The sequence below is a fragment of the Carassius auratus genome, unplaced genomic scaffold (assembly GCF_003368295.1).
Source record: "Carassius auratus strain Wakin unplaced genomic scaffold, ASM336829v1 scaf_tig00018439, whole genome shotgun sequence".
NCBI classification, from domain to species: domain Eukaryota; kingdom Metazoa; phylum Chordata; class Actinopteri; order Cypriniformes; family Cyprinidae; genus Carassius; species Carassius auratus.
In genome coordinates, this window is record NW_020524889.1 from 18,178 (window position 1) to 39,692 (window position 21,515).

Sequence of the window (21,515 nt, forward strand, 5' to 3'; positions counted from 1 at the left end):
AGAAAGCTGTCTGTAAATATGTGTTTGTGTTGTACACCTTTTTCTTTCATTGGGCCCTGGCTGCTTCTGCATCTCAAAATGAAGAAAAAGCGTTTGAAGACTGCAGCGAGCAGACATTAGTCACCACTCTTGTCTTGAGTTGTTTTTCCCTCCTCTCTCTCTTTGTTGATTGTAACTAGGGCATCTATACTGCCATGTTACTGAGCGGCTCACAATTAAAATATTTTTGCTTCCCTCGTGCGGCTGTCTTTCAAAGGCTGATGCGGAGCGCACATAATTATGCATATAAACATAGTGGCTTAATTATCTCTCACAACATCAGTGACAATGTAATTAACAGACATCGCAAGATCAATGAGAGAAACTGCGACCTTCAAAACATTTAACTCCTCACATCAGGGGACTGAGCAGAATCCCTATCAGCATAAAATCACAGAATACCTTTCCCATAGCAGTCGGATGAAACCAGGCTAGGCAATAGATCATGTTAAAATATCAAATATTATACATTTTCTTATGATTTTCAGAAAATATGATTTATGAAATATGATTTTTCTTCATATTTAGCCTTTATGAACAAGACATTTATGCATTTAGCAGAAACTTTTATCCTTTCAGGTTATACATTTTTTATATGAAATTTTTTACTAGTATATGTGTTCCTTGGGAATCGAACCCACAACCTTTTGCACTGCTAACGCAAAACTCGACCACTGAGCCACTGGAACACAACACATAGAGCTGAAGTGAAACAGACCAGCCAAAGATGTTTGTTACAACTCAAAATCTAAAAAAGAGTTGTGAATTTAGCCGTATTAGCTAACCAGCTAGTTGGATTAAGCTACTTTAAGTTTTGCTAATTAGTGGAAGCTTTGATTGGTTCTCGATATCAGTTTACAACTCAAAATCTAAAAAAGAGTTGTGAATTTAGCCGTATTAGCTAACCAGCTAGTTGGATTAAGCTACTTTAAGTTTTGCTAATTAGTGGAAGCTTTGATTGGTTCTCGATATCACAGCAAATTTGACATGATATTAAGAGAAATGTGGAGGGGTGTTTTTGAGTCAAGTTTAAAACTGAACAAGTTTATTTAAAAAGCAGTCTCAGAAATGTCTGTTTGAGAGGACAGCTTTGACAGTTTGTCAGTGGACCCTTGATAAGTCCCTATATATAGATCCTTACATGTATGTCCTTATCATCACCCCCTCTGGAGTGCATGAAGACAGGATCAGCCTGCTTATGATGGCCATGTTTGGTCAGCAGAAAGGAGATATAATGCCCATTTGTTATCACACCACAGAGGGGAAATGTACCTTAATTGCCTCAAACGTAGACAAGGGCTTTGTCACATGCTGGAATTTGCCATTATGAAGTGGTGAGATTAGGAGCACTTCTTTTTGTACTCTCCAGTGACATGAGGAAGAGAGAGAGAGAGTGCTGGGAGTTCAGCCAGGCAAATCCTACCTTTCCCCCAAAGCCATGGCTTTCCGACCACATGCACATGACATCACTTGGAGCGTGTGAGATAAGGATGAGGAGAGAAAACTCATTTACATGCTGTTTTTAAAAGGTTATCTCCTCTTAGGTCCTGGCATAATGTGTGCAGTTTAAGTCCGATCGTTCTCCTGACACTGATAGTCTATTAAACAGATACAGAGCTTCCCACTGGCATGCTAGACTTCTCGCCCTGTCTTCTGTTACCACCTGCTACTACTGTATGTAGTACAACCGGCATTTCTTCTAATACCAACAGAATAATCTTAAAGAGATGGTTCACTCAAATGGAAAACTGTTCATTCCCAAATTGGCATCTGTGTAATCACCTTTATGTTTATTTCATCGTTTATTTTCTTTGTCCACGGAACAGAAAATAAATCTTCTAAATAGCTTTGTTTGCATTCCACAGAAAAAGAAAAATCATGTAGGTTTGGAACAGCAAGAGCGGATCAATTATATCGTAACATATTATATCATAACAGACTTTTGATGCTACTAATACTGCTAAAGATAAACTGATAACACTCAGAGAGGGGAATTTCTTTCAGAAAACGAAGGGAGTTTCCCAACTGTTTGAAAAAAGGTACAGATGGAATATGTCCAATACCCAAAGCAGTTGTATGAGAGTGTATGTGATCGCTGCCCTTGGAAAATCTTCAGGGACAGAGATTAAAGAGCCGGTCCTGACTTTAAAGCTGTGTAAAATCACATGATATGACAAAACCCCTTTAAGCAGTCATGACCTATACAAAAATACAGTCACTGGATGCCAAATTTATGACTGAAGCCTTTCTCTGCCAAACTGAAGTTCTGGAGATGCATACAGTAATGCTAAATATCCGTCAGTAAGTAATAATAGCTCATTATTTTTTATAGTTAGTGTTTTATTTGTGGCTGATTCAGCCGTGATTAAATAGAGGCTAATTAAAAAAAAATGTAGTCAAAATAGCAGGCTTTTAAACGTTTTGACTTTTTAAAGCATTAGAGGCACAAATCTAATCTTTCAGTGCATTTTCTGGTCATTTTATATGTATATTACATATAAATATTTGTATTGATAATTTTTTATAATTTTATATTAAATTTTTTATAATATATATTTTTTATTCCTAATCTAATTAATTTTATTGCATTCTGTGCAAAGAGCCACACCAAGCACATGTCGTACTGCGAATGTATGTGTATTTGACCAATAAAACTTTAAAACTTTAAAAGCAGTACATAATTACCTTTCACACCTAGAGTCCTCATCAGTTCCTTTTTTTTGTACCCTATTTGGTGAGCATGTCAGTAATACTCCATGGCAACACTGAATTGAGAAATCAAGTAGATGTGGAGACCTGGAGTGCCATGAAGCCCTAATCTTTGAGCATGAGATGAAATTATGTGCTCAAACAAAGTAGAAGCTGCTAAAAGGATGCATGGTAAAGCATAGGGAGTTTCCTCTCAAACACCTGAAACATTTCTCTTCAATTTTTCATAACCTTTCGATCTCCCAGATCAGCTTTCATACTAATGTAGCATGGCTAGGACTAGCCCCAATGTAGCAATGGAAATTTGGCGATTATTTTACAGGCTGAGACGGAGATGTGTAAAGCACAGGCAAGAGACCGATTTAGCAATAACATAGAAATATGAGACCAAAGCTAAAATATTTTAGTATTAATTACCATTGCCATGGCTAATGTTACCTCTAACTGTCTCATTTGCCCAGCAATGAAAATGGCAATCAAATAAATGGAAAAAAGGTCTGGAGAAGGACAGGGGTCCTGGCAGGGTGGAGAGGGAGTTTATATGACACCTCTGTGAAGTTGTCATTTGGAGCCATGCTCTTTTACCAGGGTCGCTCTCCTGACAGACAAACTGAGACAGATTTTTTGCATTTATCTGCTGTGGTAAACACTATATCAGAGCCAAGAACTAAGTGCACTGGTGCCAGAGGGGTTTGTGTCCCTTTCTCACTCGCATGCACAAGAGCACAGACTCTGAAAGAGCAGTAATTTGGATTTTATAAGGGCTGGATAAGAAACGGGAAGATTTCGACCCAAATTGTCTCCTTTTGCCTGTCTGTCCGACTTCCCTCCAGAACTGTATGAAAGTTAATGGTTATGAATTTCACTATACTGCAATTAAACTATACCTTTACCTGTTTCTGACTGTCTTATTGGGCCTTGTTATTTTATTTTATTGTATTTTATTGTTGTTAGATAACAGTAGATAACTAAGTGTTCTTTTTTGTATTTCGTATAGGAGAGGGCTCCGCACTACACGATTACGCCGCTAACACAATGAATGAGTTCTTTCATATGTTCGGCTATGATGACCAGCAGGTTAGGGATGAACTGGCCAAGAAGATCAGCTTTGAAAAACTGAAAGCAGCTACCTCAGATCCCTCCTCCCTGAGCAGTGAGGAGGCCACCCGTCGAGCTCGCTTCTCCAAGTATCAGGAGTACATCCGCAAGCTGAAGGCCGGGGAGACCCTGCCCTGGCCTGTGCACACAAAGCCCGAAGAGCTCAACTCCAAAATGGAGAAGAGCACTGCCCACGTCCAACCGGTCCTTACAGGGTCAGAGAGTCAGATATTTCCACCCGGAATGGACCACAAACAAAGCTCGCTCAACCCACCCCCAACCAACCTGTCACACATCCAGAACCTGGCGTCCCGTACATCCAAGTACGATTACTTCATCCAGAAGCTAAAGATGGGTGAGAGTCTCAAACAGCAGAATGGCAATTCCTACAAGCGGCCCTCCAAGTACGACTTGGAGAACGTCAAGTTCCTGCACCTCTTTAAGCCCGGAGAGGGCAACCCTGACATGGGAGGCGCCATCGCTTTTAAGACCGGCAAGGTTGGCAGGCCGTCAAAGTATGATATTCGTAATATCCAGAAGCTCATCCCCGGGAAGGTTGATCCTCCAGTGATGCCGAGCGTTCTCCCAGCTACGGCAGGAACCCCAGGAACCCCAATCATAAGTACGGCTGCTCCCGCTGGGGTCGTAGGACCTCCCGGATTGCCTGTAGACCAGGCTGGCCACCTTGGCTTTAACACTGACTACATGAAGTCCAACTTCTCCAAGACTGACTCCATCACTACTGGAACCGTCTCCTCAGTCAAGTAAGGCAATGTCTAAAAATTGTAATGAACTGTTCAAATAATATATTGACTGGAAAATACAGTGCTGGTGGAGTGGGGTATGTCATGTCAGAAGACCTCCGTTGGCCTGAAGTCAGATTACAATTTTGTAGGGCCTTTGTTGGTACTCTTTCAGAGGTTTTTGACCTTGTCAATGGTTCAGGTTAGCAAGAACCGAAAGGCAGTCCCTGGGCCGTTCAGAAATGTGGCCATCTGCAAGCACACACACATACAGTGATTTGTTGTCAAAACCACCCTTACAGAGGCAGATTAATCCCAGGTCATCCCCTGCTGGAGCTGTTCACATTGTTAGTCCTGAGTTAGTGCTGCTGAACTAATGCTACCTTGTATACAAAATGCTTCACGCAGAGTATAATATGTTACATTATGAATTCCTCTCTTTAAGTGAGAGGATGCTAAGTCAAAGGTGGGACGCTAAGTCAAATGCTGCCACCAAACCCAATTCAATTAACTGGTAAATCAATTGAGAATTGTCCTAAAAGCCATAGTTATCCCTCAAACAAGGGCCAATCAAACAAAATAAAATGAACGCAGCCATTTTCTGGCTTTCTGACACTCTGCACAAACCCTCATATTTGCATTTGTGCTCTCTCCAAAAACACACATAAATAATTTATGCATTCAAAAAAAAAAAAAGTTCTCTCTGTGCTTTCATTGTTGGGGCCATGCATCAAAGCACGCATATATACCTCCCTGATTCATTCCCAAACCAAATTGCTACTCCATTGAAGAAAATGTATATTGATAGCCCAAACTTTGAAATGGCTCATAAGTAAATACTGCGCCAGTTTGTTTTTATTACTGATGGAATGCATACTATTAATCCTTTTTCTCTTTTTTTTTCTATGCTATGATAGGAACGGCCTTCCTCCCGAGAAACCTGTCACAGAGGAAGTCAACGTGTACCAGAAATATATTGCCCGGTATGCAAATCCTCACCCTTACAAAACTACACGACAACATTCTTTATTCGAGGACATATTTTACACTTTAATGAAGTAGGACATAGATTTGCAAAAGAACACTTTCTGTGCAGACGATAAATTACGCTTAAGCATGCCAGGTTTATGGACTAAGGAAAATTAATTGAATTAAAGGCTGGAAAGGGAGTAATTTTTTCCCCTGGTGTCAGTTTCTCTGCCAGCGCTGAAGCCGAACTCCGTAAAATCTTGAGCAAACAGCATGAAATGTTTGTAAAAACATCAGACACATTAGACTGCCCAGCGTGTGCCTGTGTGTCATGACTGCACGGATAGTGGAGACTTTATTTTCTAATATCTGCACTTCAAATGAAGATACTGAATCAACTAAATGACAGACACTCGCGAATTCAGACAAAGCACGGAGATAGATGAAGCACACTCCAATATCGGCTTCTGTTTCCTTTTGTCGCACCAGTAAGAAGGTGATTATCATTTGTTTATTTATTCTGGCCTTAAAGAGAGAAAAAGGCGCGTTTCAAAAAGCAAAGTGGCTTTGGCGTTAATGATTACTCTCCCAAGCCGTAACATGAAGGCCACAAATCAAAGCCCTGGCACTAACAGACACACACACTTCCTTGTGCACACACAAAAACCCTCCTTGGACTGATTACATTTTGCAAGAAGATTTAATTAAGGAATTTTTAATGAGGCTTCTGCTGGCACTGCCAAGAACTGTTTTGATATTTGCACTGCATAATGCATAAAATTTGTCTAAACATCTCGGCAGTTGATGCGCGGGGAGGCAGGAGATAAGCCCAGATACAGTTTCAATTTCCGTGTTGGGAAAAAAAAGAAAGGAAAGAGAGGAGGGGAAAAAAGAAAAATGAGGACTCATAAAAAGGGCAAATGCAGCCTGGTGTATTGGGGGGTTGTTGAAGGATTGGGGGGGGGGGGTGGAATCATCGACGCTAATGAGAGAACAGTCGTGCTAAAAAGCAGCTTTGTAAACTTGTCTACACCCACCTTCCCCCCACAAAATGGGAAAAAGTTCTTTATCTCCTCGCGCTGCCGCGGTTTGATGTTTAAAGAGTTTCCCTGGTAGTGTTTAGTCACTGTTTTCCCTCCTAAATGCTTTTATGTACCCACCATTGCGCCAAACTTTGATCGGCGTGTCTCTGTTGTAATGGTAGATGTGCGGCAATCTCTGTATCGTGGAGATATTAATATTTAATCTGCCGCTGAATAGCAGCGTGGCCCATTAGCCCCCTGACGCGGCAAGTGGGAATTGTCCAGAGGCAAAGTGATACAGCCGGGGTGGGCTGGTATCCCAGGGGGTTTCTGTGTACACAGGACCGGGAATGTTTGAATGCGACGCAGAGGGGCTGCTAATGGTGGGTGAGTTTAACATGTGCATCTGTGCTGCCTGTGCTGTAATCCCTTTTAGAAAGGAATAGTTCACCCACAAATTAAAATACTGGCCCCAAAGTACATCCCCCACATTTTAAAGAGTGCACTGGTCATTTTATTCATGCACTTAGTATAAATTTGGACTGGGGCTTTTAAGTTTATAAATTAATAAATACATACATACATATATACATAGAAAGGTCCATATGACTACTTTTTTTTTTTTTAATCTAAACATTTTAGTGTCATTCATTATTTAGTGTTACTCATTTATGGAGCTTGAACTCTTCAGTACTCATTGGCTTTAGCTGCATTGAAAAAAACACCAATGCATGCTTCAAAAAACTTATTTTTGTGTTGCATGAAAGGAAAATTATCAAAGGGGTTTGCAAAGGACATGTAGGTGAGCAAGCGATCAGTTTTGAGTGAACTGATCTTTTAAGAAGCAAGCGAAACCACCTTAAGCGCTTGACACCTCCCCACTTCTTCAGAACACCACCCACGTTTAGCAGGTAGTGGATTCGCCATTCAATTAGCTTAATGAACTCAGCAAAGTGATTTGTAAAAGCAGTCTAGGGATAATCTAGGCAGTAGGGGGGGAAAAAAATTACTTCGCTTTTTCTCTACCTCAGCAGATGGTGCTCTTGGCAGCGGCGGTGCGAATGTTTATTTGTGTGTTTTGAGCTGTAATTGGAGGTTTTTAACAGTCATCATCGTCAGGGTTATAATCAGCCTGTAAACACTCCGGAAATCTGCCTCTTTAAAGCACAGCCAATCCGTGGAAGACCGGGCGAGTCAGTCGGCGAGAGTGAAGAGGAGGAAGCCGTGTGGAGACACACTCAAACCCTTCTATTAGGCCTAACCTTTCCCTGATTAAAGCATAGGCTGTTAACCTCGAGAGCCCAACGCTGATTTGGCAGGGCTTAAAGCACGAGCAAATGAGTGAATTATGTCAGGGGTTACAGTTTAATAAGAGTCTACCTACTGCCTTTGAAGGCCATGGAACTAATTTGGTGGAGATTGCTGTGGCTGGAGAGTGAATTGCAATTGTATGGTCTAGGAAGCGTAGGCCTGTTTTCTCTATGTGTTTATAGATCCTGGTAATGACTCTGAGCTCCGTGAAGATGACTCTGTCAGTGTTAGGGCATCTATCAACCGGAGATAAAAGGCTAAATTGCCCTTTCAAGATCAGCCCCCGCATTGTTAAAGGTTTCGTAAATGGAATGGAAATATCAAAATACTCCTCCGTTTCAGTAAATGCTGATTTTTTTTTTTTCTTTTTGAAATTGATCGCTTTATCTCACTTGCTGTTTCTGAAATCATGTTTATCTTTGTGCTCAATATGACATTAATGTTTGCATGCAAAATGCTCAGCCAAAACACCTAACAATGACACAAATATGATATTTCTGTCTGATTGTAGGTTCTCTGGGAGCCAGCACTGTGGCCATGTGCACTGTGCTTACCAGTACAGGGAGCATTATCACTGCATGGACCCTGAATGTAACTATCAGGTGAGAACGACAGCCACAAGCATGGTTCTAAATGAATGCACACCATGTGCTTAATGCAAATAAAATCACCAGTAACTAACTTACTTTGCCCACCATTAGCCAGTTGCAAAACATTATAATATATATATTAATTAATTAATTAATTAATTTATTATTATTATTTTTTATTATTATTATTTTTTTATCGATTGATTGGGATTTTAACTTGCATCGAACTGCACAAATCAGATTTACATTTATTTAGAAATAAAACAAAAAATAAAAGTGATAATTCCCCGGTTTATGTATTTTTTTTCTTCTTCGTTTTCTCCTTTTTGATGATAAATGAGACTGTCAGTCTGTAATTTTTGTAATTCGACTTTCATGGTTCAACGCACCTAAACATTCATCCCTCACTGCTTAACGTCCAAGTTTCTGTAAGGACAACCGCGTAATGCCTAAGGTGTCACAACACCAGTTTAAAGCTCAACTTCACCCTTTCCATATCACTTCCTGACAGGAGAGAAAGATAACTGTTAGAGGAAATTATTGAAGTGTGCCAGGGTACACACAAGGAAACAAAGCAAACATAACCTTGCGGACAAGGCTTTTATCTTGGCACCGTACTGGCTTAACAGGTTTAGATAGATGAGGGCTATTTCTCAAAACTCAATCAGATAGACAATGGCCTTCTTTTTTTCATGGTTAATGGTAAATACTTTCAAAAGATGCCTCCTTTTATTTTTTTCCTAAGGACATCTGTTAATACTCTTGGGCCACTCATAATCCCCTTTCACATTATTAATCTGATCCATGTCCCCGGAGTTGACATGTTCAGCACAGCAAAATCAGCATTAAGCAGATCAGAGCACAGACAGCAGCGGCTCACGCGCATATGGTGGAAAAGAGCAGTCAAAGACGGGTGCATTTGTCAAAGACATCAAAAATCCTCCCGCAACGAGAGCGGCTCAGTCTTTTCTTTATCAAGTCCTCTCTAGTCATAATCTCCCACTTCATTTTTAATCATCTGATTACTTTTTTCATTATAAACATCCAGGAATCCTGCTGAAGACAACAGGGCAGCTATTGCATCTGAAAGAGACTTATTCAGCTCAGCGGGCTGCCTCTTGTTATTCAAGAACGATTCCTCAAACTGTAAGAAGAGTCGACTGAAAAGTCCCTTTGAAGCTGTCCATTTTTGGGACTTGCGTTGCTTAAGAATTCATCGACACCATTGTACATGCACACCATTTTCTTGATAATCTGGATAAGCCTTTCTTATAATTGAACTTTTTTTTATCCACTTAAACAACATTTTGTTAGTGTGGAAATCTACTATTGGAGATGATTTTAATAACCCAAAGTTCTGATTAATATAGGCACAAGCATTCCTGTATCTTAAACCGTAGTGCATGGTACTAGCCACATCAAGGTGATGGGTTCAATTCCCAAGGAACTCGTGAACTGATAATATTGCATTAAGTGTCTGCCAAATGCATAAATAATAATAATAATAAATATGTTATTCATATTTATATAAACCCGTAAGTTTGGAGTAATCTAAAGTTGTAGCAATTCGGTAACTGCATTTTCATGTCACGTACACTATTAGAATATGACCAAATTCCGATTAATGTGGCAATATTTCTGTGCATTTAAATGCGTCAGTGACACTTGGCAGTTTAGTAATGACAGACAGGAGGCTGTGCACACCCTAGCAGAAAGGTGAGGCTCAGATTAGCTTGTTTTTGGAATTGATAAGTCATTAAAATGTTACATGACACAGTGCTGGAATATTATCCTGCGGTTGCCAGCCTTTGCTCCCCTCTATACGGGCCCTGCCTCTCCTTTCATGGCCATCCTGCAATGCAATGGGAATCCTAAAATAAATGTCCCCGCGACTGTGTGGCCACTCCGCTAAGCACAGGATCCCAACTGATACGATTTCCTGCTGTTTTCCACAGTTCTGCTCCGTGTGGCCGGATCTAGATCGGTATCTCTTTTTATTTGTTTGTCGACATCCCAAATACCTGTCATCACTGTTTGTTGGACATCGGCTCATATATCATAGAAATACAGTTCTCTTCTTTTGAACAGGATTGGAAATGTAACACTATATACAGCTAGGATTTAAGTATTTATCATTATGCATTTATAAGTCTTTTATTTATTTTGTATTTGCCTGTAAGATAAGCTTCATCGATGGGAAATGAGGTTTTGTGGATGTTTCTGTCGTCTTTTTTTTTCTCCTGTTGCTCATTTATGTAGAAATTATGGATTTACATTGGAAGAGGCTCATTGATTTCAGCTACTCTTGTTCCAGTTCCTGTAATATTAGCTCAAGCCCAATTACTGCAGATTTGGTTGCCCTGATCTCTCAAGAGTGAGGTTTTTTCCCCCACATCGCTTTGTTTTTTTCTCCCAGACTGCTCCGTGGTGTAGGAGATTTTAATTTCGTGGAGGGGTATTTTAGCATATTTCTTCATTATTACTGTCTAACCCTGCACAAAACTGTGCTTTAATACTTTAATTAAAAATGGAATCATATCTCAGATGGGAATTAAAAGAGAATCATTTTTGGGTTGCCTTGTTTGTTTGTTTGCTGTCTTTTCCCTGTGCACGTTCAAAAGTCATCAGCATGGAACATGATTTTTCAGAACCAGAGAATATCGCAACTGTGATCTCGCATGTCAAGTGATCCATCTTAATTAAAAATGGTGAAATACATTTAATAAACGGTCTAGCCTGGAAAATACTATAATATCATATCTGAGTCATAATGTGGCAAACTCCAAATGAAATACACCATTCAAAAATACTCACTTTCAAGAACTCTACACTGCAGTGTGAGTAGAGAAAAAAGAGTACACCTTCTACCTGCTGCTATGAATTCTTGTGTTATGCACCTTTCACCCACCTGGCTGCAATTTGCTGCAATGCTCTGCAGCTGTTGCATGAGTAATAAAATAACTCATTGCTGGTTTCCTTCAGAACCTATTCACCACCTCCCCCACCTTGCTAACTCTGTGTTTCTGTTGTTCACAGAGATTCACCAGTAAGCAGGATGTGATAAGGCATTATAACATGCATAAGAAGAGGGACAACTCCCTGCAGCATGGATTCATGCGCTTCAGCCCTTTGGATGACTGCAGTGTGTACTACCATGGCTGCCATCTCAACGGCAAGAGTACCCACTACCACTGCATGCAGGTACGCCTCAACAAAAAGCCCTAGTTTGCCAAAAAAAAAAGCACATTCACCCTTATAAAGACACATGCAAATATAAATTATCTTACATGTATAGGATTTGAGATAAAATATGAATTTTTATTAATATTATGAAATAAAAGCTGGGACAAATAAATACAAATCTGCTTTCCGTGCACAATAATATGGCAGGCGAATAGCAAAGACTGTAGTATGATGCAGTCTTTAAGAACACTGAAGTTCTTTAACTTTTTCCTTAAGGCCTATATGACCATTTAAGCCCATTATTTTTTTCTTTTTATTCATGAAACTTAATGAGAAAATGAAAAGGGTGTGCCCCTCCTCTCTCATCACCCCCCTTTCTCCCTCACTCCTTAATTGGCATGGATAAAATTCTGTGAATTGTTTATATGAACTCAAGATTTTTCTAGTTTTAGTACCAAGTGGCGAGTTAAAGTTTATTTCCCACCAAATCTGTTTAATTCTTTACATCTGCTTATTTTCAATGTGACACTTTTGAGCTGAGCACTTTTTCACCGCAGGCAACAGTGGCCCGGGACTAGAGATATATTCTCTCTCTCTCTCTCTCTCTCTCTCTCTTTTTAAAGCCTCCCTAACGGCGTAATTGTTATTAGACATTTCAGCTCTTGTTTTAACAGCAGTGAGAACAGGCAGATGTTGGCACCCGTTCTCCTGATTTACGGAGAAAAAACAGTGTGGCATTTTTTTCATTGTTTGACTGAATATGGCCAAGTTGCCCTGTTTGCATGGGTCAAAAGTGCCAGAGATGATATACAATTGCTGGTTTAATTCAAACATTAGTTCACGTTCGTCTGCTGCCCAGAGAGCTCCTGAGTGCTGCTGTTGAGTAACAGAGCCTTTCAAACTGAACTAAGTGACAGTCTCCCCGAACGACCCCCCTGACTCTGCTTCTAAAGCAGAGACCACTAATATAGACTTAAAACCTTAAATGGAAGAAGGTTTCAACCACACACCACCTCACCATGCTGCTTTTGCATGCCGCATATTGCAAATCACAAAAAAAAAAATAGTCCTGTCTTTTATCTCTTTGAAGCTGTTTCCATAAAATGCACACCTGTTTTTTTTTTCTTTTCGTTTTTTCGGATAAAGGGTTCACTTTTTATATTTTATGAGTTGTTATCTCAAGAGTACATTTTTAACAAAGCTCAGATCTTGAGAAAATGTTTCCTGTTCATTTTTTTAGGTCACCTGTTTCTTTGCTCCCCACAAACTGAGCTATTTTTGTGTCATATCTCGAGTTGATGTTTTCATGTCCCTGCAGACTACAAGAGCTCAAGCACCAAGCCTCTGTTTCGTACTGAGCATTTTTTAATCCAGTGCAACAAACTGAAACTCACACATGGTGTTTGCTTCCAAAGCATGCACACACTTTGTCTTATAAAAGCACTTTATTCATTTCCTGTCTTGTCAGGTGGGCTGCAACAAGGTGTACACAAGCACCTCTGATGTCATGACTCATGAGAACTTCCATAAGAAAAATGCACAGCTAATCAACGATGGCTTCCAAAGGTTCCGTGCCACTGAGGATTGTGGGACGGTCGAGTGCCAGTTCTATGGGCAGAAGACCACCCACTTCCACTGCAGGTACAATGGCTGCTTAAACTCAACTTAATTCGCATTAACTGGCATTTTAAAGTCTAATCATTTGCCTTTCCACCTCTCAGGCGCCAAGGCTGTACATTCACCTTCAAGAACAAGTGTGACATAGAGAAGCACAAGAGCTATCACATCAAAGACGACGCTTACGCCAAGGACGGCTTCAAGAAGTTTTACAAATATGAGGAGTGCAAGTACGAAGGCTGTGTCTACAGCAAGGCCACCAACCATTTTCATTGCATACGCCAAGGGTGCGGCTTCACCTTTACCTCCACAAGCCAGATGACATCACATAAACGCAAACACGAGCGGCGCCACATTCGCTCCTCGGGCGTGTTAGGCCTCAATTCCCCCTTCCTGTTGCCCAAAGACGAGCAGGAAGAGTCCAGCAACGATGACCTCATGGACTACTCAGCCATTAGCAGCAAGAACTCCAGCTTAAGTGCTTCCCCAACAACCCAGCAGTCCTCCACCGTACCACACATGCTGGCCACTCCTACCACCACCATGTCCTCCACCCACAGCGTCAAGCCCACCGCTGCTCTGCCTCCAGCCAGCCGCATTTCCACTCTGCTATCCCAGGCTCTGCCCAGCAATGTACCCATGGCCCTAGCACTTTCCAGCAGTGCACTGGCAGGTGCTTCCAACCCCTTCTTCCCCCTCATTCCCAGAATGCCCATGTCACTCACACCCTCTACCGCGGGTCTGATCTCTGCGGCTTCCTCCGGAGGTCACTCCATGCCCAGCGATTCTCTACCCCAGACCTCCACCCCGACTGGGGACCCAGCCTCTGCTACAGTAGCTTCCACTCCGACTTCTTTTGCTGCATCATCCATTATGGAGAAGATGTCGGCCAGCAAGTGTCTGATATCACCTATGATGGCCCGACTGGCAGCTGCTGCCCTGAAGCCCTCTAGTAACCCGGATGCAGGTTTGTTTATGTCATATAAATGATTTCTAAGATGCTTATTATTTAGATCAGTGATTCTAAACTGGGGGGTTGCATTCAGTAATGCAATTTTAATTATTATTAATTTGTGGAAAGTTATGGCCTAGTGGTTAGAGAGTATGACTCCTAACCCTAAGGTTGTGGGTTCAAGTCTCAGGCCAGCAATACCACGACTTAGGTGCCCTTGAGCAAGGCACCGAACCCCCAACTGCTATCTGGGTGCCGAAGCACTGGTCTACGTATTCCAGAAGTTAGTATCTAGAACAAGAGTGAAAAAGAGATAGGATCAGTTTTCCTTACGGTGTTTAATCATGAGAACATTAATTCTTTGGGCCACTCTGCCCATATGTTTCTCTTTCTTTCTACCCACCCGACAGTGAAAGGGCACTTTCAGGTCATCCGCTCATGCTATCCACAGATGCTACACAAATCTCTGATTTCAGGATTAGGGCAAAATATTAAAGGGCTGATTTGCTGCTCTAGTCTTGTTATTGCAGCGATCATTGTCATGATATCCACAATCCATTAGCAGATAAGTGCTGAACTAGTGAGTGGGCTCTGTAAAGCTGCCTCTAATAGCATTCTCAGGAGGATCCCAGGGCCTGTGTTCTACATGCTTCCTCATCACCGGCCTCTTATCTGAGTGTGCACTCGTTCCAACCAAATGGAGCCTGAATAATATTAAGTTGAGAAATTGGAGGTACAAAGCAGCTTTTTATATGCACTCTGATATAGAGGAAGAAATATCAGAAACTGCCGAAGCAGAAATGACTCAGCGCTCCAGAGAGGGATGTGTGTATGTGTTAGTGTGTATATAAAAGCACTACTTGTTTCAATATGAAAACACTGATGTGGTGTCTGTCATTTCTTCAATCTTCAGGCGTTTTAGGCAAGTGAGTAAGTGTGTTTCCTTACATTTTTTTACATTAGTATAAAGTACTTTAATATATACCACAGTACTGAATGATTACCATATATTTATGTTTATTATGTTTACTGTACATTGTACTGCAAGGTACTACAAGTACAAAAAACATGTTATTTTAATTCTCCCTATTTGTACAAGATTCTTAAAGGATTTTTCTGGCTGCTATAAGGCTGTCATAAGCCTTATCTCTTTGCAGGATCAGATATTCTCCTAAAAACCTTGTTACCCTACAAGAAGGCAATTAAAATGAGCCTGTTCTCTCATTTGTGAGCACCTTGCATTTAGTTTTGGTAACATCGAGAAAAGTAGTGAAAGAAAATCCCCTACTAGACAGAATTGAGAGTGCAGATCATAATGTGGCATTGCTAATTTTACACGTTTGCTCAGAAAAGACGTGTGAACAGGACATTTGGGTAAAATTTGAAGAGGATGTGGTCAGAGCTCAGCGTTAGAAAAGAGAGAACGATGTTTACTGCGGCTATTTTCAAACTGCTTTGTTGTTTTTTTTAAACTCTTTTTTTTAGTCAAGGGCCAGTTTGCAAAGAAAACACATCTCAGTCTTACTGTGTAAAAAGAGTAGCTTGCTCATTTGTTCAGGTGGCGTTATTTCCCAGTTGAATACTTGTTTTATTATTATTATTTTGTAATCCATGCTCACGTGTTTTTGGAGGATCTTGAAATCTGAGGGGTTCGCTAATTAGACACCCAGTACAAATGATCTTTCATGAGTTCAGTAACTTTGTTGAGGTAATTACACACTACAACATTATTCTTGGATGATTTCCAGAAAAACACAGCGTTGTGAGCATGTGCGTTTTTTCCTCGTTCTCTCAGATCATCGCCGATTTTTGTCATAGAAACTGCAAAGCTGAAGGTTTAATGACTCTCTCCTCACGTGGTCGTTATTTAAATGTCCCTTGTTAACGTCAGGCAGTTTATATCCAGAAAAAAAAAAAAAAAAGAGTAGAAAGTGAGAGCTTTGTAGAAGGCCGATGTAGGGCAGACAGGGAGGTTAATATCAGTACAACATTCTTCTCACATATAAAGGCTGCTGATTTGGATGGATTGGAGGTGGATGAACTAGGCTAGTTTTAGGGAGGCAGGCAGTAATTAGTCAACTGAATGTCACACACCCTGCAGAAGACATAGGGCTAGAATGAGCTACCGACTTTTCTAGGATGTGATGTGCTTAAAGCAGACACATCACAATGACTCATTAGTTCACCTCCATAACCACATAGAGTCAAATCACACATGTCAGGAAGGTTGGAATGATGCTATCTGATAGACTTGTGTTTGTATGTGGGCGTTTGTTTTTGTGACCCAAAGGATTGGCTGTCTTCTCTTTTCACATGGCTAGACGCCCTCTGAACTGAAGGCCAAGGGCAGGGTGGATGCTAGCTGTCACTTTTCCTCAGTGGGCCTGGTTTCTTAAACTACAGCCACCCCAACTTTACAATCAATGCTGATGCACTCGATGCTCCATCATTGTGCCTTGAACTCCTAGCCGTTTTTTAATAAAATACCACTTAGTGGCAACCAAAAGCCCGGCTTTCTCTGTGCCTGAGGACAAATTAATATTTCAATCATTTGGGGATTGGAAGAAAAGCCAGGCCGCATTCCCGTCAGCATCCCTCCTGCCTCTTTCCTCCTCTCCACGTCGTCTGCATACCTATTTTGAAAATCTGATCAAGAGGTCATGCTATTTGAACCGATCTGATTGGCTGTCACCTCTAATCTGACGGACAAGCAGATGTTCCTTTTGGGCATGCTCAGTGGCGTCCGTCATGGGCCAACAAGGACACATGGCGACGGCAGGGAGGGGCGGGCAGTCTAAATCTGCCACTTTCCCTCAGCATTAGCATGCCTCTTAATGACCAGTTAAGAGGCAAGGCCGCAAATGAATTGTGACAAGCACTGCTGAAAACGGAGTCTTTTTCCCTTATTCCTGCTGCCTCTCAATCACCATTTAAATGCCTTGACGGCCTGACATAATTCCGCAATAATTATCACTCCTGGACTTCTCCTTGGCCGGGACAGAAGTCAGATTGGATCTCATCAAGGCGGAATAATGCTGACCAACAATAACTTTGTTTTTCTCTTTCTCTCTCCTCAGGGATGGGGCAGCCGGCTCAGACAGGCCGGTTTAATCCAGGCGAGGTGAAGCAGGAGCCGGCCGATGGTGCTTCCGCGGCCTCCCAAGACACTGTCCAGGAGCACAGCCTGGACCTGAGCAAGAAAGAAAACAGGTATCCCATCATCCTCCCCCTCTCGGCTCACGCCCCGGCCCGCCCTGCACCTCCCCTCCCTGCAGTGATTTATCTCTCGAATAATGGCGTATTGTATTAATTAGTGTGAGTGCTCTTGTTAAAACCCCCTTCACAAGGTGGGACTGTGGAGTGATCAAGGAGGACTAGCTTTACACACTCCCTCCTTCTCCAAGCACGAGACCTGCTTTGAGGAAATCCATCATACGAATGCAAAAATTCTCCCATAATGCCCTCTTTTCATAATGCACATCAAGTATGAGGCATGACATGCTTGCACATTCATTTAGATGAAAATGTGTTTGTGTAAAACCCTAATTTCCAGCCTCCTTCCCTTTTGCTCTTCATTGTATATTCACAATCTCGGATATATTATAATATTTACTGTTCTCATGCAAATCCTGCCTAAACACGGTTCATTTTGCGTGTTCTAGCACTGAATCAAACGGACACCCTGCACCGGGAAATACATCTCTTTTATCCTCACTTATGAATAAGGTAAGATTCATCCATCAAACGCTTTTCATCCCTAGACAAATTAGCAGGATGCAGAGGGGGGGCTGTTTGTTTTTTAATGTTTCACCACTAATAGGATGAGTTTGTATCATTTAAATTTTCCAGCCATTTTTCACACAGTGTAATTTCAGCCCGCCGCTCGCAAATTAATATAATGAAGCAGGAGCCGCTTGCCACGGCAGATATATAGAGATGTTTGTTTTTTGATGAGCTGTTTTGAACTCTCCGTGCTTTTTCTCCCCCCAAGCTTTCTTCTTTTGCTCCTCCATCTGCTCCATCTTTATTTATGGACTTTGTAAATTATTTGATTAAAAAGTCAGCGCTGAGAAAAAAGAGCAACTGTCACCCTCATTTTTTAAAAAGACGAAATGGTGCCGAACAGATATTTAAATGTTGTGTGTTTTTGTGGGGATTAAAATGGACATTGTTTTAATCATATATCTTCTATGACTAATACAAATGGTGTGCATGTACCATTACCTTGATGATTTAAATAGAATACTTGCTCTAGTTCTCTTGACGGCTTAGCTCAGCGCTCTTTCTCTCTCTCTCTTCCTGTCGTTCTCTGCTTCATATACAAAACTGAACGGAAGCACATTTGAAGCCTCAAACATAAATTGCACATAAACTTTTGTGTTTGGCCTGTCCTGGAGAAGCTTGCCTAAGCATGTGTTTGTGTGTGTAGATGAATCCTGGTTTCTTCAGAGCTTTGGATCTGAAGTCAGAGCTGGAGGGAGCTCAGGCAGCAAACGGCTCAGACGCAGCTCAGTATCTCAGTAGGGTAATGAAGAGGTCAGACCCAGAGAAACACTCTGAGCATTGGAGGACCTTCCTGCGCAGGTGCCTGAAATCATCTCATGTCCCTGTAGAGCCATTTACAGCTGTAGCTTTACTTTTCAAAGTCTTGTGTACATTACTTTTTTTCTTTGTTTATTTTTTTCATACTAGTTGTGAGTTAAAGTTATGTGGGTCTGTCTTTATTTCTAATTGTTTTTTATATTTTTTATTCAAATGTTTTTTATTTTTTTATTATTATCTTTACAGTCTTTACCACTTATCTAACCCATTAAACCCTCTGTTTCTAACTGGGTAGTTGATGTTAAATTGCAGATATAGTAAACATAATTGTTCTATATTTTAATAATTTCTATACACACCTTTTGTATGAACTAAGAATATTTACTAGACTACATGGAATGTACAATTTAACATAAAGCAATTTAAAATAATAATCGGTTAAATTCTCACACTGCAGGACTGAAGTGAAAATGTAAAAAAAGGAATGGTGAACAGTTGCACACCTAAAATATACACTATCCCTTATACATGCATATACATTGAAACCTTAAATCATGGACATGTTATTTATGTCAGCTGCTATCACCAGTGTGGCCAAATAGATCTTCTATTACAGAGAACACAGCCATGCCTTGGCTCCACATCCTCAGTGTTTTGTTGAAGGTGGTGTCTGGTTTTTGTCACCATCCGTCTTTATGATATACCCTTTTGCTTGTCAGTGCCATCCACAGTGTTTGTTCCTAGGTTGTTATGTGGAAAGAGAAGATTTATCCAGAGCATGTGATGTTGTGTACAGTATTTAGTTACAAAGCCCAAGCAAAATGTCCTAGCCAGAGACCTGCTGCTTTTGGCTCAGGCATAGTTCACCTAAAAAAAAAAAAGCACCTTATTGAAAGTAAGGTACTGATGAGTTCAAATGAGAATGAGAGTAACTGACCTGAATTTACGAGCAGTTCAACCCTTAACGTCTTTTTAAAGTTACTCTCTTTCTCACATGTTTGTGCAGGTTTGACACTGACGATTTCTGTGAAGGCCAGTGTGATTTCTTGCACAAGATGCATTTTCATTGCATGGTGGAGGATTGTGGGGCGCTTTTCAGCACGTTGGATGGAGCCATCAAACACGCCAAGTGAGGCTTGCTCCAGTTCTGGAGCATTACAATCAACCTTAATGAAGATAAATCAAAGTTTTTAAATATTAAGAGTTCACACCAACACACAAGTGCACATCCACACAAGTACACGCAATTTACATGATTATGCTCTAGTCATGTTAATTTGCTTCTATGTTTGGCAGCTCTATTAAACTGCATCTAATGGGTGAATCACTTCTATGTCATTAGCTTCCACTTTAGAGCCAACCTGAAGGTTAAATCGGAGCCCCCTTTCAACGAGAGCAAGGAATCTAATGATAGTGCCCCTAATCAAATGGCTGCCCCAGTTTCCATGGCCAAGACGCCTCCCATGGAGGTGCCAAGCCATGCTGTGTCTGGGGGCTACAGCTCTTCCCCTTCTCTCCAAGCCTGGAAGCAGCTGGCCGGATCGATCCCCCAACTTCCCGCCTCCATGCCCAGTATGCCAGCCACTTCCCCTCTGGCCACCACCTCGCTGGAAAACGCCAAGCCTCAGGTCAAGCCTGGCTTCCTGCAGTTTCAGGAGAAGTGAGTAGACGTTGTCATTCTTGTAAATTCATGATACCATGGTGGTATAATTTGAATGGTCTGTGCTGCCTGTATTTCCATGTCTTCTGTGCAGTTTTAAATATCTGACTGAAGTTTCGTCACGCTTATCTCCCACAGTGATCCTTGTCTGGCCACAGACTGCAAATACTCGAATAAGTTCCACTTCCACTGTCTGTTTGGCAATTGCAAATATGTGTGTAAGACATCTGGGAAGGCTGAATCACATTGTCTGGACCACATTAACCCCAACAACTACCTGGTGAATGTGCGAGACCAGTTCTCCTACTATTCTCTGCAGTGTCTTTGTCCTAACCAGGTGAGCTTGATTTTTAGGGGTAAGATTGTATCAGACATGCATGATTGTGTCTTTATTAGTGGCACATACAGTACTGTACACTTCCAGTCAAAGGTTTGAAGTTTGCAAGAGATTTTTAATCTTTTTTTTTAGACATATCTTCCAAAAAAGAAAAGAAAAGTAATATTGTAAAATATTTTTTACAGTTTAAAATAAATGTTTTCTGCATTAGAAAATGTAATTTATTGCTGAAAAAGCTGAATTTTCAGCATTATTACTCCAGTTTTCACTTAGTGTTACATAATCCTTCAGAATCATTCTAAAATGTAAATTTGGTGCTCAATAAAGATTTATTACTGTTATCAATGATGAAAACAGCTGTGCTGCTTAATAGTGATGCTTAATAATAAACAGGGAAAAACTGACCTCAAACTTGAAAAAATTATATATTATATATTTTTACCAATAATGTACAATTGTCTCATTTTAAAGAAGATTAAAATGTTGAATTGATGAAAAGGTGATGATAGAAATCCCTTTCATCTATTTTGAAGGATGGGACAACCACATAGCAACCACCCAGGACAATCCAGCAGTGCATAGCAATAAGCTGAAACCATTTATTGTGTATACCACATAGCAACACCCTGGCAACCACCAACACCACACCGTACCAACCATGGCAAAGACCTTTGCAAAGACCAACTCTATCTTTTCAGAAATTGTATCAATTACATTTAAAACACTAAAGACAAAAGCCTGCG

The 21,515-nt window shown here is 40.9% G+C and overlaps 1 protein-coding gene across 1 annotated transcript in view; it reads left to right on the plus strand.

Annotated features, from left to right (window-relative positions):
• The window catches only part of LOC113076044 (zinc finger protein castor homolog 1-like), a 46,463-nt gene that overhangs the window by 16,081 nt on the left and 8,867 nt on the right, over window positions 1–21,515 (plus strand). The window contains exons 3-14 of the mRNA XM_026248692.1: window positions 3,751–4,610; window positions 5,507–5,572; window positions 8,403–8,493; window positions 11,518–11,682; window positions 13,133–13,305; window positions 13,386–14,248; window positions 17,311–17,443; window positions 17,896–17,959; window positions 18,663–18,817; window positions 19,782–19,904; window positions 20,118–20,435; window positions 20,574–20,772. Coding sequence (XP_026104477.1) covers window positions 3,751–4,610; window positions 5,507–5,572; window positions 8,403–8,493; window positions 11,518–11,682; window positions 13,133–13,305; window positions 13,386–14,248; window positions 17,311–17,443; window positions 17,896–17,959; window positions 18,663–18,817; window positions 19,782–19,904; window positions 20,118–20,435; window positions 20,574–20,772 — 3,210 coding nt within the window. The remainder of the gene's footprint in view (window positions 1–3,750; window positions 4,611–5,506; window positions 5,573–8,402; window positions 8,494–11,517; window positions 11,683–13,132; window positions 13,306–13,385; window positions 14,249–17,310; window positions 17,444–17,895; window positions 17,960–18,662; window positions 18,818–19,781; window positions 19,905–20,117; window positions 20,436–20,573; window positions 20,773–21,515) is intronic.